Source organism: Setaria italica, chromosome III (genome assembly GCF_000263155.2).
Source record: "Setaria italica strain Yugu1 chromosome III, Setaria_italica_v2.0, whole genome shotgun sequence".
NCBI classification, from domain to species: domain Eukaryota; kingdom Viridiplantae; phylum Streptophyta; class Magnoliopsida; order Poales; family Poaceae; genus Setaria; species Setaria italica.
The window spans coordinates 12,683,186-12,708,033 of NC_028452.1; the positions used below are offsets into that span (position 1 = coordinate 12,683,186).

The following is a 24,848-nucleotide window of genomic DNA, read 5'->3' on the forward strand; positions in this document are numbered from 1 at the left end:
CAGCTAGATCCCCTCCCTGGTGGCGAGGAAGTCCAGACTCCCGAAGCGGATCAGGGAGCCCGAAGTGAAGCTGGCGTCGTGGTTGGCCATCTGAAGCCGGAGATGTACGCGCAAAGGTCCCCTACCTGGCGCGCCAACTGTCGTTGTCAAGATTAGCGGATCAAGACTTAGACTAGTAAATTTCTTTTATGCGCGTAAGGCTTGAGATGGTGGCATTGGAGACACGGGATTTAGACTGGTTCGAACAAAGGAACGCCCTACGTCCAGTATCGGGAGCTGCTCGTGTTATTCACGCGGGGTTCAGTAGGGGTTACAGAAGTGCGAGAGAGGGAACCGGTCCCAGGTCTCTTGGATGTGCACTCATGCTCTAGAAGGGTGTGTGCGTGTGTTCTGTTGGCTTGGAAGCGTTGTGGTGCTTTTACTTGTCCTTCGAGACTCCCTGTCTCAGGCCCCCGATCCTCCTTTTATAGCGTCAGGAGACCACCGGGGTTACAGGTGAGACCGGGTGTGGGGAGCAGTAAAGAGTTAAACATAGCTGGGTAAAAATACAACACGAAGGGAGAAACCGAGTTCCCAGGTTCCCGGCGTCCTCGTCGGCCTTCGACGTCTGCCGGCGCGTATGCCGGAGGAGGGTGGCCGTCGTCGCGCCCTGTCGATGGCCTCCTCGGTGGCTGTAGCCGCCGGGTCATGATGAGGGCGTTTTGTCGCAACTCTGGTGTCCGTTGGGGGAGGCGGCGGATCCCGCCGTCCTGCTGACGGCTTGCGGAGAGCGGACGTCACATCCCTACCATCGGGCGCGCGGGACGCGAGAACGGGCGAGGCTTCCCTCTGCTCCGGACGGCGCAGGCCATGAGTGCCTTGTGGCGAATGGGAGGAGGCCGCAGATACTGTAGCTTGTACAGTGCGGTCGCGCATGGGTACTTGCAGCAGGTTGCGTGAGGAGCGCGGTCATCCTTCTTCCTGACAGACCTGCGGCGCATTTATGGCGAGATCGACAGGGGGACCCACGAGATCTGCACCCGAGGCGGATACTTGTCTGGCGGGCCCGGGTCAGCCCGACCCCCTACGCTTGGGGTCGGGCGAGGTGGAGACCTGCGGCGGGGGGTCGGACGCTCCCGACCCTAGACCTGCGGTCGGGTGAGGCGGAGCTTGGTCTTCCGGAGGTCGGGGATGCCTGACCCCGGGATACGGGGTCAGGCGAGGCGGAGCGTGATTCTCGGCCCCCGTGTTGGGCCGGCGCCAGTCTTGTTACCTTAGGTGGGCCTGGGCCTTTATGTTTTGTTGTCTCCATGGGTTTGGGGGGATCGTTAATATTTCCCCCCAACAACGACAATTCTGCATACTCGCTGATAAGCGATCCTACCTTGGTTTCGTCGGCAGCTCGTGTTGCTGCCGTAGTCGGATCGGAAATAAGAGATCGGTTTGTGTTCAGTTATGGAAAAATCAAATCAATCTAATAATAATATTGAGAACGACCCACCCGGTTAGGTTGGAGGGTGTGGATGGGTGGACACTTGTGAGGAAGTCCTTCATACTCTCGGGAAAGACGACGCTGGGGCAGGATGCCATCGAGGTTGCAAAAAGGATCTCGCAACCACCCCTACCTGGCACGCCAACTGTCAGATTTAGTAGCCCGGCAGTCCACCGGGGGTTACCCAAGTGGTTGATTTGTAGGTGAGGACGGTTGCGAAACCAAGAACTCGAAGGTGATCGTGAGAACACAAAGGGGACACGAGGGTTTTAGACAGGTTCGGGCCTCTGGAGAGTAATACCCTACGTCCTGTATTTTGATGGATTGTATTGCTCAATGTTCGGATCTCCTCCCCTCGACGGGTCCCTTGGCCATCTTATATAGGCTGACGACAGAGAGTTACAAGTCTATTTGAACTTAATCTACTCGGTAGTTACATGGAAGGTAATGTAAGTCGGATTACAATACGCGTTCCACGATATCCGGGCAGATTTGGATTGTCTAGTTGCCTTGACGTGTACTTCAAGTAACTTCATGTCCTCAGCCCGCACGTTCTGATCAGACGGGCCCACTTGTTAGTTTCGGACAATATTCTGTTCGGTGAGGATCCATATCCCTCACCCACCAACCATGGAGAGCTCCCCGGCAACCCCACAACCCTGAAAATCCTAACCCATGGAACCCCTTCTTCTCTACGACGGTGGCGGCGGCAGCTGCTGCTGTGTTTCTTTCTCGTTCACTGCTACTGGTAGCAACGAACGTTCGTTTTCTAAGGATTTTGGCACATAGCACACCGCAGCCACGATTTTTTTAATAACAGCTTTAAAAGAATCAATGTGATTGTCACTCTCTTATGATCATAGCTCTCTCTCATAGTCTCATATACAAAAAACTAGAAATTGACCGTGGAAAGTGATCCTAAATAATTTGCTACATCTAACCCTCTAAATCTCTAATAAGTGCTTCTACTTTCTCAAATAATCCTTATAAGATTCGTTTCGTTGGCCTCTTATCCTTCGTACCGGCCTTTACAAGTTCCCATTCCATGCGAGTAGAAGTGCTCATAGTAGGAAAATCCTAATGTCATTCCTCTTCTGAGTCCAAGTTCAGATAGGGTTTGTGTCACCGCTGGTGAACATTGTGGCTAAATTTGGTTTTGAGATGCTTTTGCATCCAAAATTCTCTATCTGGTTTGGATTTCTCGTTCCTACCCATTCATTTCTTCCGTCTCCCAACGTAAGCCAAACCATATAGTCACCCAATACGTGCACACAAGGATTACCATGGAATTTGTGTATGTGTGCGTATGTTGAGTTCTTGAGTGTGTTTTAGGGAGGGATCCAATTGGATCACTCCTTTGTACATTTTTTTCTTCTATTCTTAATGGTATGATAAACAGCTCACATGTGCGTTTACTAAAAAGAATATACCATAGAAAATGGATTCATATTCCTGCAAAATTCCAAAGATATTAATAAACATTGGATCAAATAAGAAGATTTCATTGATCACTACACAAAATATAAATTTGAATTGTCCGGGGATCACGAGAAAAAAATCTAGAGATATATGCAATTTCTTCTACAAAACATAACATTTAAAAATGTTCTATTTTCCTGAAAAATGTTCCGAGCAAACTGTACCAATGTTCTAAGCATGAATAAAAAAATGTTCCTATCTAAAACTGAAAATGTTTTGAGCACCAGGAAAAGTATTCCGAACAAAGAAAAGATGTTTCAAGTAAGAAAAAATTCACTTTTAAAAACAAGAATTGTTTCGAATACCAAGGAAGCAACAGAAGAATAGAAATTCTTCACTACTATAACAGTTTAAATTGTAGTACCATGCAATAATGAAATTAACTGGTGAAAGAATTCAAAATCTAACACATAATAATAAACTTTTAGTACTGAAAACGAGTGACTTCTCATTCTAGACACTCAATTGGATCATTCTTGTGGACAGATATCTGAAAATTTCTTCATGATAGCATCTTGCAAATGCAGCAAGGCAACTCAGTTATATTGTGGAAAGATCTCTGGGATTCCACCACCAGGCGCCCGCCGGCTGCCCTCCCTGATCCGCACCCTCTACTCTTTTGTTCCACGTGTATCGTGTTTTTAGTTGATTTATATTTGTATACTAAAATTTACGGAATATTTGTTGAAAATAGCGGTAATTTTTTAGAAAACATAATAAATCCAATGACTATAATAATTTGAGTCTACTTATTAATGCCCAGATGCTTTGCTTTTTTTAAAGAATCTTTAGTATTTTTCTCTTTTTCTAGAGTGTCCTAGGTAACTTCATCTGGAAACTTCAAAAGACACCTCCAATTAGTGATAATAAGATTGGATGTTGAAAATTTTGGCTAGGACTATCAAGGTTGAAATCCTGGTTCCGCCGCTGTCTAAAAAAAGGTAATAACTAGAAGCACGAGCAGTAGAGCACTCACTGTCTACATCAACAAGCCGGATGAATACGTATGGCTTAGCACCAAGCTCCTGTACTCTGGCTGTCTGGCTGATCAACAAGATAAGTGACGAGTTCTCTCGATGCACGATGCTTCCCTTCTCATAAGTCAGAAAGCGTCACCCATGACGCAAAGCAATGTTCAATCGAGGGCACACGCACACCCTGGTATTGGATCGACTCTATACAGTACGCATCCATGGGTGCAGGTGCAAGACCCCGAAGCCCTGCGGCTGTTTTGTCATCGCACACGAAACAGCCGTGACGTAAGCCGCCGTGTTCCGACCGCTGGCTTGGATTATTCCGTAGACGAGTGAGCAAGGCCTTGTTTAGTTGGCTAAATTGGGAGGTGCCAAATTACTGTGCCAGCACTGTAGCGTTTCGATTGTATTTGTGAATTATTATCCAAATATTGACTAATTAGGCTCAAAAGATTCGTCTCGCAAAGTACAACAAAACTGTGCAATTAATTTTTAATTTCGTTTATATTTAGTATTCCATGCATGTACCGCAAGTTTGATGTGATGGGGAATCTTCTTTTTCATAGTGCCAAAGTTCCGTGTTGGGAGGTAACTAAACATGGCCTAAAGAGCCAAAGAGTAGGCCAGACTTCGAAAGCACGCCACCATAGACTGGTAGGATTGAGGATTGAAAGCGACAGGAAACATGGGAATCTAGTGCGAACCGCACCAGAGAGCATTCCACGAACGCGCCCCTCTCCCTCTTTTCTGAAAAGATTTATGATGCCGGCAGCTGCCGGTTCTTTATCAATTCGTCAGGACCAGTAGATCGCCCGTTCAGTTGGTCCAATTTCCGCTCTGCCAATCCCAGTCCAGTTCACAGCTGCAGCAGCCCTGGACGGAAGCTGGAATTGAAGCTCCAGGCCGGCGATCCATGGCGAAGAAGACGTTCGTGCTCTACCCGTCGCTGGGCGTGGGCCACCTGATCCCCATGGTGGAGCTGGCCAAGCACCTCCTCCGCCACGGCATCGGCGCGCTCATCGCCGTCGTCGACCCGCCCGACACCGACGCCGTGTCGGCCGCCGCGGTGGCGCGCCTCGCGGCGACCAACCCGGCCATCGCGTTCCGCCTCCTGCCGGCGCCGGCCAGCCCCGACGCCGGCGCGCACCCGGTGAAACGCAGCCTCGACACGCTCCGCCTCGCGAACCCCGCGCTGCGGGGCCTCCTCCGCTCGCTGCCCGCCGTCGACGCGCTCCTGCTCGACATGTTCTGCGTCGACGCGCTCGACGTCGCGGCGGAGCTCGGCGTCCCCGCCTACTTCTTCTTCGCGTCCGCGGTGGGGGACCTCGCCGTCTTCCTCAACCTGCCGTACCTCTACCCAACCCTTCCGTCCTTCAGGGACATGGGCAAGACGCTGGTGCGCTGCCCCGGCATGCCGCCGATTCAAGCGCTGGACATGGTGATAACGATGCAGGACAAGGAGAGCGACCCGACCAAGGTCCGGCTGTACCAGTTCAGGCGCATCCCGGAGGGGAGCGGCGTGCTGGTCAACAGCTTCGACTGGTTGGAGCCCAGGGCCCTGAAGGCGCTCGAGGACGGCGTCTGCGTGCCCGGCCGGCCGACGCCGAGAGTCTACTGCATCGGCCCGCTGGTCAACGACGGGAACAAGGGGGAGAACGGCGAGATGCACGAGTGCCTCGCCTGGCTGGACACGCAGCCCGAGCGGAGCGTCGTGTTCCTCTGCTTCGGCAGCAAGGGCGCCTTCTCGGCCGCGCAGCTACAGGAGATCGCCGGCGGATTAGAGAGCTCCGGCCACCGGTTCTTGTGGGCGGTGAGGAGCCCGCCGGAAGAGCATGGCCAGTTTCCCGAACCGGACTTGGAGCGACTGCTCCTGGCGGGGTTCTTGGAGAGGACGAGGGGCAGAGGAATGGTGGTGAAGAACTGGGTTCCGCAGGCGGAGGTGGTGCGGCACGAGGCGGTCGGCGCGTTCGTGACGCACTGCGGATGGAACTCCGCGCTCGAGGCCATCATGTCTGGGCTGCCGATGATATGCTGGCCGCTGTACGCGGAGCAGGGGATGAACAAGGTGTTCATGGTTGAGGAGATGAAGATCGCGGTGGAGTTGCAGGGGTACGAGGAGCTTGTCAAGGCGGAGGAGGTGGAAGCAAAGGTGAGACTGGTGATGGAGACTGAGGAAGGGAAGATCCTTCGGGAGAGGCTCGCAGTGGCAAGGGAGAAGGCGCTGGAGGCTACCAAGGAAGGGGGTTCTTCTGAAGTGGCATTCGCCGAGTTCTTGAGGGATTTGGAGAAGAAGAGCAGCTACGGAAATGGGAAATGTCGCTGATCAAAGCACTTCTATACTTAAGGATTCAAATATCACCGATTTTGTCATCGATATAAACAAATTAAATGTTGCATCTGTAGTATTTCAGTAGAAATTGGACCAGTTAGTTGGCAAAGTCGTCAAGCAGAGAGCCACTGGTGTGCTAAATTCAGGATCTCAACGTGATTGTCAATTGTTAATTCTCCGAATCAAGTCCCCGAATATTGTACTTATCATATCTTATAGCAGAATTGGATTTGTGCTAGAATATGCTAATGAGGTAAGTTTGCAGTTTTACCTTAGCCACAGCTTGGTAGGGGCAGTCCAATAGATACTACATCTGTGTCAACTCTTACTTCAATGTTCTGAATCGACTCAATTAATTCACATGGTATAGCAATTTTTGATTTATGATAGAACATGCTGTGAGGAAATTTTGAAGTTTTCATTATCCTCAGTGTTTAAGCACAGGTACTACATATCATTCCTGAATGCAATGCTTAAGCTTAAGGAGGCTGTCAAATTCTCACAAATCCAAGCCATGCTGTCTCATTGAAAGAGTTCAGACTTCGGAGTGGGCATTGACGCAAACCTTAGAACATGTCAGCTTCCAGGATCAACCATGATGCTCACCTCCTGTGCTCGATCACTTGGCCAGCTTCAAATCGTTCAAGAACTCTTCAAACGCCACCCAGGACTGCCCGCCTTCGGCCAGCGCTTCTGCCACCTTCTCCTTCGCCAATGCCAGCCTCTCCCTGAGCTTCTCCCCTTCCTCGGACTCCATCACCAGCCTCACCTTCTTCTCCACCTCCTCGGCCGTCACCATCACCTCATCGTACCCGTCCACCACCACCCCGACCTTCATCTCGTCCACCACGAACACCTTGTTCAGCCTCTGCTCCGCGTACTGCGGCCAGCACAGCATCGGCACCCCGGCCGACGCCGCCTCCAGCACCGAGTTCCACCCGCAGTGCGTCACGAACGCGCCGGTGGCCGCGTGCCGCAGCACCTCCACCTGCGGCGTCCACATCTTGACCACCATCCCCCTGTCCTTCGTCCGCTCCAGAAACCCCTCCGGGAGCAGCGCGTCCAAGTTCGGCTCCGGGCGCGAGAGGAAGAACTTGCTCGGGTCATCGGGCGGGCTCCGCACCACCCACAGGAAGCGATGCCCGGAGCTCTCCAGGCCGCGAGCGATCTCCTTCAGCTGCGCTGCCGAGACAGCGCCCAAGCTGCCGAAGCAGAGGAACACCACGCTGCGCTCCGGCTGCGAGTCCAGCCACGCCAGGCACGCGTGCCGCTGCTCCCCTCCCGCCGCCGTCGCGTCCTGGCCCTTGACGATCAACGGCCCGATGGGGTACACCGGTGGCGTGGGGCGGCCGGGGACGCAGACGCCGTTCCTGAGCGCGCGAACGACCCGCGCCTCCAGCCACTCGTAGGTGTTGATCAGCACGCCCCGAGCCTCGGGTATGCGACCGTAGTGGCGGAGCCGCATGGCGCAGGTCCGATCCGCGCGGTCGAGAACCGTGTGCGGCATGTCCGACGCCGGGATCGGCGGGACGCCGGGGAAGCGAAGGAGCGCCTTGCCCATGTCCTTGAAGCTAGCGCCGCCGTCCGTCGCGGCGAAGTAGTGCGGGAGGTGGAGGAACGCGGCGAGGTCGCCAGCGCAGGAGGTGTAGTAGAGGTACGCCGGGACGCCGGTGGATGCGGCCGCGTCGAGCGCGTCGACGCAGAAGAGGTCGAGCACGAGTGCGGCGACGGAGGGGAGGGAGCGGAGGAAGGCGGCGAGGGCGGGCACCGTGAGGCGGAGCGCGTCGAGCATCTGGAGGAAGGGGTCCGGGTCCGGGATGGGGTAGTCCGGGGGCGGGAGGTGGTGGAAGGAGACGGCGGGGTTGGCAGCAGCGAGCGCGGCGATGGCGGAGGCGGAGGAGGCGAAGAAGTCGGCGGTGGAGGCCGGCGGGGTCGGGACGGCGATGACGACGGTGAGGCCGCGGCTGAGGAGCAGCTTGGCGAGCTCCACCATCGGGATCAGGTGGCCCACGCCGAGGCAAGCGTACAGCACCACGGTCGGGGCGGGATTGGGGTTGGGCTCCATCGGCGCCGCCGATTTGGACGAGACGATGAGATGAAATTCTCCTCTCTGCGATGATGCTCAACAGCTCAAGTGGTGGTCTAGTCACTACTTCGTAGTAAGAGCAACTCCAAGAGTATCCTAAAAAATTCTTCCCCAAAACTATGTATTGGGGGTTCTCCTAAAAAAATTTCCCCCAAAAACATATTAGTCCACAGCAGATCGCTAATAAATAACCCCTAATATTTCAAACACAGGCCACGTCATCGTATTGGGCCCATCGGAAGGGACGCGCAAGCGTGCGGGAATTAGGATTGGGGGAGGAACGCTAACGCTAAAATATACGCGGTGGCAGGCTGTTTTTTAGCATCGCTAAAAAATTGGGGAAGGTTTAGGTGGATTGTTGGAGTTTATTTTTTCTCTCTTTTTTCCTAAAAAGGGTATTGGGGGTAAGATTAGCAGCTTCTTGGAGTTGCTCTTAAGATTAAAAAAAAAAGGGGACGCTCTTATGGGCCCGCATGCTATAACCGGACCCGAAATAATCAACAATGTCAATTTGCTGCCGTCTCGAAGTCCGACGTCGATTCCTTCGTTATCTTTGCCAGACCTGCTTCGTGTAACAACTTTACTTAATTAGGTGTAGTTAAACTTAAGATAGTTATTAGTCACTAAATAGAGGAAGTGAAATGTCCAAATTGTTCCAAAAAACTCATTTTAGAGTTAAATAGGAAACTTGAGATTTTATTTACAAATTTGAAATTTTGTCCAAATAGAAGTTGTATAACTTTTGATTTCAAACAACTTTTATTAATAACACTTTGGCTAATTTGGAGTGGAAGAAGGTCAAAAATAAGAATCAAATCAGGAGTACATCAAAATCCTACAAATGACCTAAGTCCTGAAATTCATGTTTTTCCTCAACTTTGCAACTAATTATCTCACAATTCTATATCTAAACTCGAGTCAAACCCCTAATAGAAGTTGTAGTGCTGCGAGTGTGTTACAACTTTGTTATACTGACACAAGTCTAATTCACAATCAAACCTGTTCAAAAGCTTGGTCAAAGTCACTCAAAACAGTCAAACCAGCGCAAATGCATTTCTACGCTAAGTCTGGAAGGGACGTCTAGAGCGCGCATCTTGGCAAGCCCGTTCTTCCTAAAAGTTGAACTGAACTCGAGAAAAGTCCCTAATAGAAGTTGAAGTCCTAAGATCAAAGAACAATTCCTTCGATAACACCCTTGCTTAATTCAAATCCCAAACCCCTCAAAAGTTGCAGCGAAACTGGCCAAAATTCCTGAAAATCAGCCAAACTGCTGAAACGCCTAAGTCCGAGAGGAGCGCGTTCCCACCGATTTTGGAGCCTCGTAACTTCAAATCCGTTTCATTTTTGAGAAAACTCTTTTTGTAAAATTTTGAGCTGGACATTAGGGCTACTTGTTTTACTTTTTGAGTTTCACGAGTTCTTTCGAAAATGTTTGAGCAAAAGGCCCCCAAACCCGGCCCTTTTGACCTGCCTCGAGGCGCACCCCGCTCCAGCGCGCGCCCAAAACGCGTCCGTCATGTTCGCCCGTGCGCCGCTCGCCGCGTGGCTCTCGCTCACTAGCAAGCTCGCCGATGGCCAACCGACGGCCACGACGGGACAACTCGCTCGCCGGAACGCCCAATGACTGCACGACCCTATCCTTCCTCTGCCCGAGCATCTCCTTCGCCCAATGCCGCACCGCGCCTCTGCCGCTTCCCTCCACCACGCCATGGCTGCACGGTGGCCGAGCTCCACCTCCCCAATCCGCCGCTCGACGGTGATAGGACGACGCCCGGCTTGCCCAATCGCTCCGCTAGACAAAGAAGATCTCGCACACCTCCTATCTCTCCCGTCCAATCACCGGAAGATCTTCGCACGCGCCCTCACCATCCCTCCGCTAGTGAGCGCCACCGACCAATGGCACCACCCTGTTCTTCTCCCCCGCTCGCCTCCGGTCACGTCCGCCGCCAGCATTGGCTCCACCCTCGCCCTCTGCACCTCCCCAGCCCTATAAAAGGAGTCGATGAGCCGCCTGTGCAGCTCCCCGCACCTGCAAAGTTTCGCCGCCTCCTCTGCTTTAAGTGCCGCTGCACCACCCCTCCGTGGAGCCTCCTGCTCTACGCCACCCCGCGCCTCGCCAGCTCCACCACCAGCTCTGCCACCACCACGTGCTCCTACCCGAGCAGCTTGTTGCCCTTCCGGAGCCCCGCCGTCGCCAGAACTTCGCCGGGACTCTGCTGCTGAAGCCGTTCCTCGTCCCCAAGCCATTCCGCCTCCGCCGAGCCCCCTTCGGCGCCCCAACCGCCGCCAATCGCTTCCCGGTGAGCTCCCGCACCTCCCCCGCCTGTTCTTGCCCTAGATTAACCCCGGGACCCGTCGGAATCGAGCCTAGCTCGCTGTCGGACGCCGCAAGGGCCTCCCTGCGTCCCCACCTTTTTCCAGGGGCCTTAGCGCAAGAACTAGGGACCCCTGTGCAATTAAACCATAGGCATAAGGGTTAGATTGTAAGTTTGTTTCGGTTAGTTGTTTTAAATCGGCAGAAAATAGATTAAACTCTATAAATGCACCATAACTTGTAGAAAAATCAGAAAAATGCCAAACCACTTTTGTTGTACTCAGTGAACTGTCTAGTTTCATATAAAAATGATCTTGCACATGTTACTATTAGAAATATTGTTGTATGTTTTATTTCTTGCTTAGGCATTTAAAATCATAGTAGGGATGAAGTTCAGTGGAAAGAGGCAGTTTAAGAAGGCTGTCACCAAGCATGGATTGGTGGAGAGGAGTTTCATTAGGTTCATAAAGAATGAGGCAGACAAGATGATTGCAAAGTGTGATTGGGCTACTTGTCAGTGGAGATGCATGGCTTCAGTTAATTCAAGGTGCTCCAGTTGGCAGATAGCAAGTTTGAATGATGTGCATACTTGTCCACCAAGGAGGGACAATAGGCTAGGATTGCTGAGAAATATGAGAAGATGATCATAGCCAACCCAACTTGGAGCATAGAGGCAATGAAAGCAACAGTACAGGAAGAAATGTTTGCTAATGTTCATGACTCAAAACTCAAGAGAGCCAAGTCCATGGTCATGCATAGGGCTTTAGATGCCACTAAAGGTCAGTACAAGTTGTTGTACAACTAGTAGCTTGAGTTGCTGAGAAGTAATCCTGGAAGTACTGTTGTTGTTAAGAAAGATCCAGATTTTAAAGATCCTGTGTACTGGTGCAGCTTACACAGTTGAGTGGTCAAATATTTCTAGTTTTGGAGTTCGATTGTCAAATCAAACCGAGGCTAAAGTTCAATGGGAAAAATGGACTTTTTCCAAAAAAATAATCAGAGAAAGAGAAACACATTGGGCTGTGAAGGAACTCTTCTAGTGACTCGTGGGCTGTGTATGTTGAGGCTGGGCAATATAGCCCACAATCTATGGGCTGCTAGTAACCCAACCCAAGAAAAAAGGTATTAAAAAATGCACCTAAAGAAATATGGTGGGAATTTGCATAAAATCTACTGCATAGGCCCAAAGAGGGAATATGGGCTCTTACTGCATTGTCTTCCACCCTAGGAAAAAGAAACTAAATCATCTTTCGCTTCAAATAAAAAGAATGAATCAATGCCAAATATGCTTGATACGAACTCGTAAGAGTCAAGATGTGGAGCCATACAGCATATGTGAACTGATTACGATTTTGAAACCTCATCTTCTCAGAAAGGAGGGAATTTGGTCCATTCGTGAACAAGAGATTTCGTCATACTCATACCATGCATGACTTCCACGGTTCAAGAAAAAAAAAACAAGAAGGAAAAACTCGTATGACTCTGGTGATGGAAACACTGGCATGTAGCCTGTTTGCTTCAGCTTATTCAGCCAGCTTATCAACCACCAAACAGTATTTTTCTCTCACAACAAATCAGCCGTTTCAGCTTTTCAGCCGGCTTATAAGCTGAAGCGAACAGTCCCATGATTTTTAGTGGTCATAGTTACCTTTTGAAAAAGGTGGACCCTGTTGCTGCTTACAAACTACTCCATCCGTCCCTAATTATTTGTCATTGAAGAACACAACCGGTTACCAATGCAACTGCCAAAAGACTCTGATACCCCTATGTACAACTGATGGACATGCAATTAATGCTGCAATGTAGCGTGAAGAAGCAACAGAGCATCAAATTTTTTTCATTAAACAAACCACTGACCACATCCACTTTTTCACATTAAAACATGTAGTACAATGTTTTTACTTTAACCAAATCAAAAGAACAACAAAACATGAATTATATTTGGCGGCAAATACCACTCAGCGCCAAAACCAAAACAAGTCCTGTGCTCCATTTATTCACATCGAAAGCAAATTGAAATTTGAACCCAGCGCCATTTCTCTGGAACACCTTCTTTGCCTTCTCATTTGAACCATTTACCTCTCATCCATCTTCATTCACCTCTCATCCATCTTCCATGGCGATAGACTTAAACACACTACCAGAGGAGGAAGGAGACAAGGTGCCTGATCTCAACAAGAGTCCTCCTGAACATGAAGAGGATCACGGTCCCTTGCAAGCTATAGTAGTTGCAGTTGAAGTTGGGGGAGCTGATCACTTTGGTCTCCACCCTGATCAAAATGATCAACAGGAACAAATTAATCAAGGTAAACACTTTGGTCTCTCCCTCCCTCCCTCCTTCGCTCGCTCTCTCTCTCTCTCTCATCAGAATGATGAACAAGAACACATTAATTAGAATGCTAGTACCTGGTGACAATTGTCACTGTGTAACGATCCCAAATTCAGCAAGGTATTTCTTCTTCCACGGCCCTGTAAAGAAGATCAGTAGCATCACTAACATAATGAGAAAAATGTGATACATAGGTCAACTAAAGTATAACCAACCATAAACATTACAATTCTTCCTGTCAGCAAGAACACACAAAAGAAACTTAGGTGCTTCAGGAAGCTTTCCTTTCACTTGTTCAAACATGTCCTCAACATGAATAAGAACACAGTAATTAGAATGTTAGTACCAAGTGACAATACATTTGCTTCTGTACCAGGTAACAACGGTGGCCATCCATTTGATTTAAATATCCCACATGAAGAGGACCAAGAAAACCTGCATACAGGTGATTATTCCCCTCATGTCCAAGTAAAGTTTGCAGCAATAATTCTCCATGTGTAAATGTTTCATAATCTATTTACTGACAATGAGTACACCATATGTAGGAGATGACAACACTACCTTGCAAGAAGAACAAGATACCTTGGATGATGCCATACATGACTTCGGCGTGTACACAGATGATGTCGACATCATATTTGATGAAGAGGAGTTGTCCGACTCGGATGACGAAGATGATCAAAAAACCGTACAAGAACAACCATCAAATATGATCAGGAATTTGACACAAAGACAAAGGCAAGACATATATCAAGATTTGCTTCGGGTAAGCACTAATGGCACATTACATAGAAAGAGCACAGCACTTATTGCTGCAAAGTACAATGTTCATGTGCGTACAATACAACGGGTATGGAAGAGAGCAAAAAATTACTTGGCACAAGGCGTGCCAGTAGATGTCAACTCTTTGAGACCTAAGAAATGTGGTCGTAAAAAAATTCAAGTAGACCTCACAAGGGTTGTTGATATTCCCTTAAACAGAAGGGGTACCATAAGGTCGCTAGCAAATGCTCTTAATGTCAATAAAAGCTCTCTACAAAGGTTGTTCAAAGAAGGCTTGCTATGATGACACTCCAACTCACTGAGGCCTTATTTGAAGGAAGAAAACAAATTGGCAAGGCTACGATGGGTTCTCTCTATGCTAGATCCAACTACTCTGCCAAACAATCCAAGGTTCATTGAAATGAAAAATATTATTCACTCAGATGAGAAGTGGTTCAATGGGACACAGAAGACTAAGACTATGTACATGCATCCAGATGAAGAAGACCCACATAGGACATTACAAAACAAGAATACCATTCGCAAAGTCATGTTTTATTCTGCTGTTGCACAGCCTAAGTTTGATGATGAAGGGAGATGCTATTTTGATGGGAAGATAGGCATATGGGCTTTTGTGCGACAGGTACTAAACTTTCTCTAATTAATACTTGCAAGACATTTTAAGCTATTGAGCATAATATTCTTTTAATTACAGGAACCAGCAAAAAGGAGAAGCGGCAACAGACCGAGGGGCACACCTATCACAAAGACCATGAAGGTTGATAGACAAACAATCAGATCTTATATGATCACAAAACTTATACCAGCTATACAAACTTGTTGGCCTAGAGAAGCAAGGCATAAGACAATATGGATACAACAGGACAATGCTCCTTCTCATCTACCAGTAGATGATGCAGAATTTGCTGCAGCAGTAGCCCCAACAAGCCTTGATATACGCCTACTTAACCAGCCTGCTAATTCGCCTGATATGAACTGCCTTGACCTTGGTTTCTTTGCTTCTCTTCAATCATTAACGGATAGAACGACATCTAGAAACATGGATGAGCTCATCCAGAATGTTGAGAAGGAATACTAAAACTACAACCCTATCATTCTGAATAGGGTATTCCTCACACTACAAGGATGCATGATTGAAGTTATGAAAGATAATGGAGGCAATAGGTACAAGATCCCTCACATGAATAAAGAAAGGCTAGAGGCACTAGCCATGCTACCTAGAGCTCTAAGTTGTGATAGGCAGCTAGTTGAAAGGGCTTTTGAGTTGTTGACCAATTAGTGATTATGTAATTATGTTCATGTAAACATCGCTTATGATGTTTTTGCCTTGTTCAGCGAGTACTACTGTTGTATATATAAACAAGGTTTAAGTTGCTTTTGTTCATATTCATTCCTCTGTTACATAACAAAAGCAGCTAAATAACAAAAGCAGCTAAATAGTCCATCAGTACCATCAGTACATATACCCTTCTACAAAGCTAAATAACAAAAGCAGCACTATCAACACCTAGACTACGATCTTGCACCTGTGAAGCTAGTTCACATGTTCGTTACCTGTTCATTAAAGTCGTCATCTTCTACCTGTGAATGACCTCGCAAGTCCACACCATCATAGAATGAGCATGCCTCATCATCAGTTTCGATATCAGAGAAGCTGGACATATGGTCCAGCTCCTCCTTCTCCAACTTTACATTGTCCATCTCCACCTTGGCACTCTCCTTCTCCAACTTGACATTGTCCATCTCCACCTTGGCGCTCTCCACGTCCACCTTGCCACTCTCATTCTCCACATCAAAAATTAGCCGGCGCCACTCATGAAGCATAGTACTGCACAGAAATTATATACAAAATCAATAAGGTACTAGTTTGACAACCAAATTGCAAGGCAATGTTAAGATGGCTGACCCCAAACGTTGACGACCTTGGTTGGCACACGGCCCAGTAATTCTGCTCACCGTAACAACATCTTGTGGCTCCGTCTCAGGCACATACTCATCATTATCACCAAGCAAAGATGAACCCTTAGCACCTCCTTCTTCATATGAATCAGGTATCAAAACAAATTAATCCGCACCCCCTTCCTGTGTATCTTGAGCAAAATCATATCCTTCGATGGCGCTGCAGTTCAGCTTCTGGTCCCACCAAGTTCCACGATGACGATCCCGACCAGGCATCTCCCTGGCGGGCCACATCCTACCGCTCGATTGGATCCCCAAGGCATGCTTCATCCGCAAGTGACGAATGAACCGGCCAGTCCCATGTGCCCCCTTGCCACCTGTCATCCAAGAATTGCCTACAACACAAGAATAAAGGTCAGTAAATAAGAGAGAAAATAAGCTTTTTGTTAGGCCCTTGTCATCCACGTACAGGATGCCCAATAAACTTTAGGCAAGGCCCTTGTGGCTCGAACCAACTAGGAATTTGCACAGAAATAACTAGAGTGTCAGTTTTTATTGCAAGAAAAAATAAACATTATAGACACTTAAAATGCACCAAATGATGGGTTTATGTAACCGCAACACAAGTATTACCATCCATATTCAGGTATAAGAAATCTATGTAAAGTAAAACATTGCCAATTTATTGATCAACTAGTAACAACAGACATGCTAAATATGATTTCGAAGAACCCAACTACTATGAACACATTGAGTACTCTGAGAAAATTAGTAACAATACAATCTTATTATTGTAGATGCATCACATACAACATGTTGCTAAAGCAAGACATCACATACAACATGTTTATAAAGAAAGACATCTTATTATTGCAGATGCATCACATACAAAACATATAGCTCACATACCAGAGAAGTGGCGAACTCGACCTTGACATAAGAAACCCCAGCAGGGTAGTAGCCTATCGGAGGAGGCGGGCGTCGTGCGCCGCCGGAGTAGGCAGACGCCCTGCGCCATCGGAGGAGGAGCCCGCCGGAGGAGGCAGGCGACCTGCGCCGCTGGAGGAGGAGGAGGGCGGCGCCGCCCAGCGCTCCCGGCTCCCGTGGCCCAGTGCTCCCCGCTCCCATCGCAGGGGAGTCGGAGAGAAGTCGTCGGAGGACGGTGCCGGGGAGTTGACGAAGGGCGGCACCAGGATCTGGGCGGAGTGGCGCAGAGGAGGGCGGCGCAGCACGATTTGGTCGAAGGGGAGTCGATGGAGGGCAGCGCAGCAGGATCTGGGCGGAGGGAAGCCGATGGAGGGCGGCGCCAGGGAGTTTGCGGAGGGCGGCGGACCGATCTGGGTGAGGTTGGGGATGACCGGGATTTTTTTGCGTGTGTGCGAGAGGAGACGAGGGATGCGTGCGGTTGGTTCTGGAGGCCGCGAGAGGAGACGAAGGGATAAGGTTGGGGCCTTGCGTGCAGCTACGGACGGCAGGTCCTTGCGTGCAGCTACGGACGGTAGGTGACGACAGTTATTGCGGGACGCGGACCTGTAGCTTCGACGACGGATAATTAGAGACGGAGGGAGTACGTGACTATCAATCAGGCTGTGCCTATCAAAGTGGCGAGAGCATTGCATCCAGAAGAATTTTCCCTTTTTTCCCACTCCATTCATGCCGAAGGGCGGTAGGAGCACTCGAAATGGAGCGTTGAATGTCAAACCCTGACTAGTGACTACCCATTTGAATTGACTAAACACCCCACCAAAACGAACAGCGTGTTTGTGAGTTGTGACCAAACTGCTGTTGTTCCGCGGCTAATAGCTCGCCTCTTGCTTGCAATCCCGCAGCCTCGGCACGTCTATTTCGAGTCCACCACTCGGGTCATGCTCCTGATTACGACATGACCTCAAAAACCATTGGAATCTAGAAGAAGAAAGCTGGGCAGCTGGCTGTGCAGCCGCGGGGGAACTTCAAAATAGTGGGGGCATGTGCATAGACCCAAGTTCTAGATTGGAATGGCACTAGACGCAGACACGCAGTCACGGGGGCGAAAATTTCAAGCATCCAGAACAGAAACCTTGCGCGGCATGGATTTCTTTGGACGCGGACCGAAGAAGATTTGAATAGTTGGTTGGCACCCAACATGCGAAATGTTTTTTCAACGACACATTTCTTTTCAGCAAGAAAACACTAGGCCGCAACCACAGTCAGCACTGTTATCACGACACTGTCAGCACGAAAACGATCATCTCTTTCTACTTTCTACTGTAGTATCTACTGATACCGGCACGTGTAAGCACAATCTGGCTCGTATGTTTCAATCCTACACCAAAGCTTGCCGAGCGAAAATGATCAGATGCATCCGCATCACATTTCTACCGGCAACTCCACTCGGGCCAAGTCAAGCGGGTCAACCCCGGCAAAGAAGATTATCCCGCGGTCTTGACACTGGCGTCCCCGAAACACCAAGTATGAGACCAACTGACCAAGACCGGCAGTGGCGTGAACAACCCTTAATAAGACCGAGTACCAAACAAAGCGGAGCCGTGTGCTCGTGGTGCCATAGCATAGCGCGTGGCCTCTCCTCCAGTCCTCCATGGCGACCTCCAGGCCGTCGAGGAACGAGGCGGCGGAGGACAAGATGAGCGACCCGGCGAGGCCCCTCGCGCTCCCTACCCCGACAGTCTACCCGGCGTCGTCGGCCCACGACGACGCCGAGGAGGCGGCGCAGACGGCCACCGGGTGGCGCTCCATGCAGTACCTCCGGAAGCGCCGCCGCTGCGTGCTCTGCTGCTGCGGCTGCTGCGTCACCACCGTGGTGGTCATCGGCGTCATCATCCTGGCGCTCGCGCTCACCGTGTTCAAGGTCAAGGAGCCGCGCCTGACCATGAACAACGTCTGGCTCACGGCCATCAGCGCCGGGCCCGGGTCGGGGGGGATCGCGGCGCCCGTGGCCGCCAACGCCACGCTCACCGCCGACATCTCCATCAAGAACCCCAACGCCGCGGCGTTCAGGTTCTCGCGTACCGAGACGGACGTCTACTATGGGGGCCAGACGGTGAGCGTGGCGTACGCGCCCGCCGGCCGCGTCGGCGCCGACCGGACGCTGAGGATGAACGTCACCGTCGACCTGCTCGCCGACCGGCTCGCGCGCGCGATGAACGGCACGGGCCTCGTGTTCGGACAGGAGTACGACCTCGACACCTACACGGACATCAACGGGATGGTCAATGTGCTGGGGATCATCAAGAAGGACATCGAGATCAAGCTCAACTGCTCCGTCGTCATCGAGGTCGGGGGCGCGGCCGCCGCGATCGAGTCGGGGGTCGCGTCCACGGTGAAGAGCAAGGGCGTCAACTGCGTTGCGGATGTGTCCATGTGAGTCGAATAGAGAACTGCGAGTCATTCACGGATGCTTTTGATTCCCCTTTTTCCTTCTTACGCTGGTCTTACTCCTTTTCATTCTGTAGATCAGTTCTGCATGGCTATTTAGGTTGTAGCAATACCGTATATGTTACGTTTCCATGCTTAAATCATGATTGCTGCATATTTCAGTCTATCAATAGTTCTTCCTGAATTATATAAATTTTTATGAGATTCACATGAGCTGTTACTGAGAATGCATTTGTCAGAGAAGGGATAAACGGACTCCATGGTACACGGATATTGTAACATTTCAGGAAGACAAAAGCAGTCTGCTCATTTGAATCCATTCTCTGTAGCTTCTGTGCAGTACCGGTTTAAATCGCTGGTTTCACTGCAACAGTGGTACAAAAGAGGCATGCTCAATCTGAAAGCTGGAAACCTAACAGTAACACTGACAATGCCAATGCCAGTTTCAAGTAGACAAAAATATAATGACTTTGAAATCAGCATAGAGGGAGGAAGGAAAGACAGAACTTGATAGTAGCACATAAACATTTCAGGCTTATTCCCTCATAGCAACTGCCAGCTATACAAATAAACTGGTTTAATCTACTGGTTCAAATAAGGTAAAAGGCAACAATGCATCATTAAACCTGTAGAAATGTAAACCAAAAAACACAGAATAGATGTAGAGACTTCCCTAAACAAACACAGGAATGAAAAAGGTTGACCAATGGGGATGTTTCAAACAAAAGATTTGCAAGATTACAGAAGTAACACAGAAATGTGACAGAAAAGTTGAGTCAAAACTACAAAATATCAATCTACTTTGTCATGACAGCGTAAAAAAAATGTACTTCGGTGCAAACTATAAAGCAACGGTTCAGCGCAAGAACCACAGATGTCAAACAGTAATAATTACCAAACTTTAGAACAGCATTCCTGCAATCATGTTTTTACCTGTCGCCATCGGAAAAGTGCAAAGAATCACATAAAACCATAAAACCCCAGTTTATTTAAATTGCATAAGGACCAAAACAATACACCATTTCACAGCGTCCTCTGGCATAGGGTCAGCAGACCAAACAAAACACAGGAACACAATACAAATAACAAGTTATGAAAATGCATGCTTGTTACTAAAAAGACAGCATTTTTCCAGCAGAATATTGCTGGTTCAAATATAACATGCTAGACACAGTAGATACAGGGATGTAACATCAGTAATTTATTTAGCATAATTCATTGTGCTCAATCCTACATGATAACATCACACATAATTAAGCAAATTGGTATATATTGCCCCCCATCACAAAAAGGTAATGAAACAAATAAAAGGAATGGGATTGTCACCATGACTCCACATTACTGAATAGTGATAGATGGCGAATAAAGCCCACCAACTGATCATTGTACTACAGTACAATACTAGGTTCATTATTCATTTGGCAGTTGTCCAAGTCTGCAACTGCAACCAAAGCATGGGACATCACAATCTTAGTTCACTAGCATGACAACATCTTGCCTTTTATATGCAACTACCCTTAAAAGAACCCCAGATTTGGTATAACATATACACTCATCGTGTCATGATATCAGCTAGTTGCAGTTGGTTTACTAATACACCAGAAACCAAAAGACAAGAGAGGTGAACCACAGATTCAAATAGAAGGGAATAAGGGACATAGTTAGAAACTGAAGTTTAAGCAGTATTCTGTACATGGAAATAACCTCAAATGTGATTACCTTCCTCAAAAAGCTAAATAACTGATTTTGTTGAACATTATATCGATTCTGACTGAACAAATGACCAAATCATCAATCACACAGGAGTCAGAATTCTCTTGGAGACCCAGAATATCTATGTAACTAAGAATTCAATTGAAGAATGCTCCTCCTTCAATTGCAATGTAGATTTTCCATTTAAATGCTAGCAGCTTGCTTGCACTGCACGGAAATACCCCTACATCTCGGGAGAATGAGCAGGTCTTCCACATTCTTTCTATGAAAATAAGATACCCAATATACTAGAATGTACACTGCCATATAATTCATATAAATGGAATAAAGATAATTCAGAGACTGCTCTTGCGCATACAACTCTATAGGACCACAGGTAACCTCACTAGATAGAAGCTATATTAGAATTTAGAACGGAGGAACGATGTATGTACACTGCTTGTGTTCCTTGGTCCAACAATTTACTGCTACCAAGCAAAACTTTCTATAAAGTTATGGTAGCTCTCTAACCCAGCAGTTCAAATGTGCTAAGCATCACCAGTGAATCATCCGAACCTGTCCAAACATATGGAACAATCAGATCGGCGTCCCAACGTTGATAGGCAGCAGCAAGGGAATCAAAACGGAATGGATGAAGAGTGCAAAATGACAACCTCCATCACCTGCTCCGGCGACGGTCAGCGGCGTACTGCGACAGCGGGACGAGCTCCGACAGTGGGGTTGAGAGCGGGGTGGAGACGGGGGTGGGGATAGGCGAGGACCGGCAGACGGGGCAGGACGCGCTCCGGCGCAGCCACGCGTCGAGGCACGTGAGGTGGAACCTGTGCTTGCACTCTGGCATCACCCGCAGCATCTCGCCCTCGCGGTACTCGCAGAGGCAGATCGAGCAGGCGACCTCGGCGTCCGGCCCCAGCGCGGCCCTGGAGAAGGGCACCCTCGGGTACGTCGCTATGACGGCCGGGTCGAGGCCGACGGGGGAGGCCGCGGCGGCGGCGCCGCGGGAGGAGGAACCCGGGGAGTCGTAGTCCTCCGCGACGAAGACGACGCGGGGAACGGTGATGGAGATGTGGCCCGAGCTGGAGGCGGAGGACGCGGCGTGCCGCGCGGAGCCCCCGACGCCGCCGACGCCGCCGGCGCCGAACCCGTCGCCGGCCCCGCGGCGGAGGCAGAAATAGGAGGCGAGCAGGACCGAGGCGAGGAGCACGAGGAAGCCGAGCGCGATGGCGATGGCGTACCCGAGCCCCAGCGACGCGAGCGGGTCGAGGAAGGACATCGCTGTTGGCTCCCACTCGTCGTCAGCGGCGGCGGGTGCGGCGGCGGCGGGGGTGTGATCGTGGGGCGGAATGGCATGACGCGCGGTGCGAGGGGCAGAATGGGAAGTGGGTATTTGTTTGCGGGGCTTAGGTTTCCGGGGGGCTGGATCTGGTTGTTGGCGGCATTAATTGCCGGGGAAGGAGGAGAAGCCGGGAAGGGGAACCGGAGTAATGGCGGGGGGCGCTGGGCGGGTGCAGCGCGCGCGCTGCCGTGCTTCTCTGCTCTGGTTTTCTGCCGCGGCTTGGCTTGGCTGTGGTGTTGGTGACTGGTGTGGGTGGAGTGGCCGAGTGGGAGAGGGCGGGGAACGCGTGAGTTTTCTCTGCTGGCTGGCTCTCTGCTGCCGCCACGCGGACGGAGCAATGCGCGTTGGGCCGTCGTTGACAACGCGACGACTCCAGCCGGCTCACGGACTGGACTGCTGCGGATGGTGGTGTGCGACTGCTGCTGCGGGCCGTGCGGATGGTGGGCTGCAACCGAGCGGCGGCAGTGAATATGAAACGGGCGTGCTCTAGTTTGAAAATCGTGTGGTAGGCGGTAGGGCTGCTGCTGCGGTGCGGCCTTGTTGACTTTTGGTGGTGCACACCGCGCAGCACACAGGCAGACAAGAGCCGGGTACGACAGGAAGACAGCAACCACGGGTCCACGACTCCCCGTACACGAGCCTTGGTTGAGAACTTGAGGTAGGAGACACAAGGCATCTACATCACTACATGCCCTCAAAAAACAAAGGCATCTACAAGGGCTGAACACTAAAAAAAAATTGAGAAAAAAAACAAGGATAACGTGAGCCAAAACAATGAACCGTTCCCGATGTGCCATCTTTGGCTGGAGAGAAATGTTCTAGTCCTATGTTTCTTTGTATATGCGCTTCTCCTGTTCTTTTTCTTGCAATCGGCATGTACCTTTGAACCCCACACACATCGCTTGTACCAAACTTTATATAACTATTTGAAAAAACTAAAAGATTTCCTTCCAAACCAATAGAGAAGCACAGAGAAATGAAAATTGTGAGCGCGAAAAAAATAGGAGGAAGAGGATGCTATTACCGATCCCCGCCGTCATCGCTTTTTCCCATGAGTCTCCGATCTATCTTCCTGTTAATTCCCTCTAATCTCTTAGATCTGCATCTAGATCTAGAGAAACAAGAAGAAGGGAGGAGGAGGAAGCGATGCACTTACCGGCAGCCACCGTCGCCGCCACTACCGAAGCTTTTTTTTCCTAACATGCTCCTTCGCCTTTCCCCTCGAGACCCCAACTCTTTCCCTTGTTTCTCTTTCCATCCCTTGGAGGAGTGGATCCTCATCGGCGTGGCATCCATCCATCTAGCAGTGGTGCTACCATTTGACGATGGCGAATCTTCAATAACGAGAAAGGGGCAGGTCGAGACGGAGACATGGGTAGAGTGAATGGGGAGGAAAAGAGGAGTTTTTATTGTGGTCAGAGGAGGATGGAGAGGGGGGGGGGTTGTCACGCCGAGTGATATTCGTCCATCTGGCGGTGGTCCTATAATCAATGAAGGCAAATCTTCAAGGGTGAGCGACAAAGCAAATCAAAATAGATATGGATGAAGTGAGTAGGAAGGGCTTTTTAACGTGGGTGTAAGAGGCAGTATGAGTTCTCACGTGAGCGCACAAGAAAGTCACGATAAAAAAGTTGTACCCATTCATGTGCTAGCATCGGTGTACAAAATTGATATTTTTGGATCCTAAGGCTGCCACGACTCAAGTAAACTCCTAGCCCTTTGCTTAAACTTGATATTGAAGGGAAAGGACATTAAGGTTTGTATTTGGCTACTAGATAGGAACACTTGCCATGCTTTTTGCTCGTTGTGTTGAATCTTGATCTAGCATCACTGCGCCATATTTGTATTCAATCAATTTACCATCTCTCATCCCTCCTACAATAAAATTATGGTTATGGTGTAGATAGAGATAAAGGTGAGGATGACATCTTTTGTACCTAGGACACTAGATACTCCTATCTTAGATCATTTCGAACATTTTAATATGTGTTCTCCATTACAGCATGGCTTTTATATATGTGCAATCTAAGTGCCACGACTACGTACATCACTAGCGAACCCACAATTTGTGGCACCCATTGTGGGTAGCCTTTTACTGATCTAAAGGTGATAACAAGTTTTCCTCCCACACTAATTCCGTGAAAAGGATATTTGAATATCCCTTTTTAAGATTGAGATGATTGAATTCCAATTAAATTATGGGCGCAAAGTCCTTTTGTGTTCAGGTTTGGTTGGACTAAAGTCCAGTCAACAAGAATGAGAAAGTAGCATGGCATACCAGTATATATCTATTCCAGGAAGGTATTTTCTATCTTATACCCTAAGAACGAAATGATCGCCTTAGCTATGCGATTACAATTAGTGTAACTATATACTCTACAAAGTTAAGAAGTTTTCTTTCTCCAAACTTGGGCGGGAGTGCCAATTATAGAAGAATAGAGGGTTTTACATTACTAAATAAACTGTAGCAAAACTTGGCAAGGAGCAACGGGAAAAAGCAAGCGGACAGAACTGGTTTAAAAAAAACAGAGAGGAACTATACACCAAAGGGATAAACATTTTGGAAGGATTAGATGATGGAGCCATCTCTGATCCTAGATTTGCCTTGACCTCATCTTTCACTTGCAGCTTGCAGCGCATGGGATGGGATTATACTCTCGTCGTCAAAAAGGAGAACTGAAAAGACAACGCCGTTGCCGGGGATCGAACCCGGGTCACCCGCGTGACAGGCGGGAATACTCACCACTATACTACAACGAC

The 24,848-nt window shown here is 49.3% G+C and overlaps 4 protein-coding genes and 1 non-coding gene across 6 annotated transcripts; 2 read left to right on the forward strand and 3 right to left on the reverse strand.

Moving 5' to 3' along the window:
- Positions 1-4,595: 4,595 nt before the first annotated feature.
- Positions 4,596-6,528, forward strand: LOC101757534 (anthocyanidin 5,3-O-glucosyltransferase). Its single transcript, XM_004961370.3, has one exon. The coding sequence runs from the start codon at positions 4,838-4,840 to the stop codon at positions 6,245-6,247; it is 1,410 nt and encodes a 469-aa protein (XP_004961427.1). The 5' UTR covers positions 4,596-4,837; the 3' UTR covers positions 6,248-6,528.
- A 119-nt stretch (positions 6,529-6,647) lies between these two features.
- LOC101757148 (anthocyanidin 5,3-O-glucosyltransferase) lies at positions 6,648-8,384 on the reverse strand. Its single transcript, XM_004961369.4, has one exon. It carries the CDS (start codon positions 8,316-8,318, stop codon positions 6,873-6,875), a length of 1,446 nt encoding a protein of 481 aa, XP_004961426.1. The 5' UTR covers positions 8,319-8,384; the 3' UTR covers positions 6,648-6,872.
- Positions 8,385-18,154: 9,770 nt separating this feature from the next.
- Positions 18,155-19,247, forward strand: LOC101757930. The gene has a single exon (XM_004961371.4). The coding sequence runs from the start codon at positions 18,243-18,245 to the stop codon at positions 19,026-19,028; it is 786 nt and encodes a 261-aa protein (XP_004961428.1). The 5' UTR covers positions 18,155-18,242; the 3' UTR covers positions 19,029-19,247.
- A 1,437-nt stretch (positions 19,248-20,684) lies between these two features.
- Positions 20,685-22,338, reverse strand: LOC101758348 (RING-H2 finger protein ATL67). Of its 2 annotated transcripts, none has more exons than XM_004961372.4 (2): positions 21,415-22,338; positions 20,685-21,307 (listed from the first exon to the last, which is right to left on the reverse strand). In XM_004961372.4, exons 1-2 carry the CDS (start codon positions 22,023-22,025, stop codon positions 21,298-21,300), a joined length of 621 nt encoding a protein of 206 aa, XP_004961429.1. In that variant the 5' UTR covers positions 22,026-22,338; the 3' UTR covers positions 20,685-21,297. The 2 variants fall into 2 exon arrangements, with proteins under 2 accessions (XP_004961429.1, XP_004961430.1); XM_004961373.4 differs by having other exon boundaries at positions 21,406-22,338.
- Positions 22,339-24,776: 2,438 nt separating this feature from the next.
- Positions 24,777-24,848, reverse strand: TRNAD-GUC. Its single transcript has one exon. It is a non-coding gene; the product is annotated as a tRNA-Asp (tRNA).

What these genes read in the sequence shown, in the direction of transcription:
- LOC101757534 (XM_004961370.3), top strand. Translation starts at nt 4,838, where the DNA reads ATGGCGAAGAAGACGTTCGTGCTCTACCCGTCGCTGGGCGTGGGCCAC.
- LOC101757148 (XM_004961369.4), bottom strand. Translation starts at nt 8,318, where the DNA reads ATGGAGCCCAACCCCAATCCCGCCCCGACCGTGGTGCTGTACGCTTGC.
- LOC101757930 (XM_004961371.4), top strand. Translation starts at nt 18,243, where the DNA reads ATGGCGACCTCCAGGCCGTCGAGGAACGAGGCGGCGGAGGACAAGATG.
- LOC101758348 (XM_004961372.4), bottom strand. Translation starts at nt 22,025, where the DNA reads ATGTCCTTCCTCGACCCGCTCGCGTCGCTGGGGCTCGGGTACGCCATC.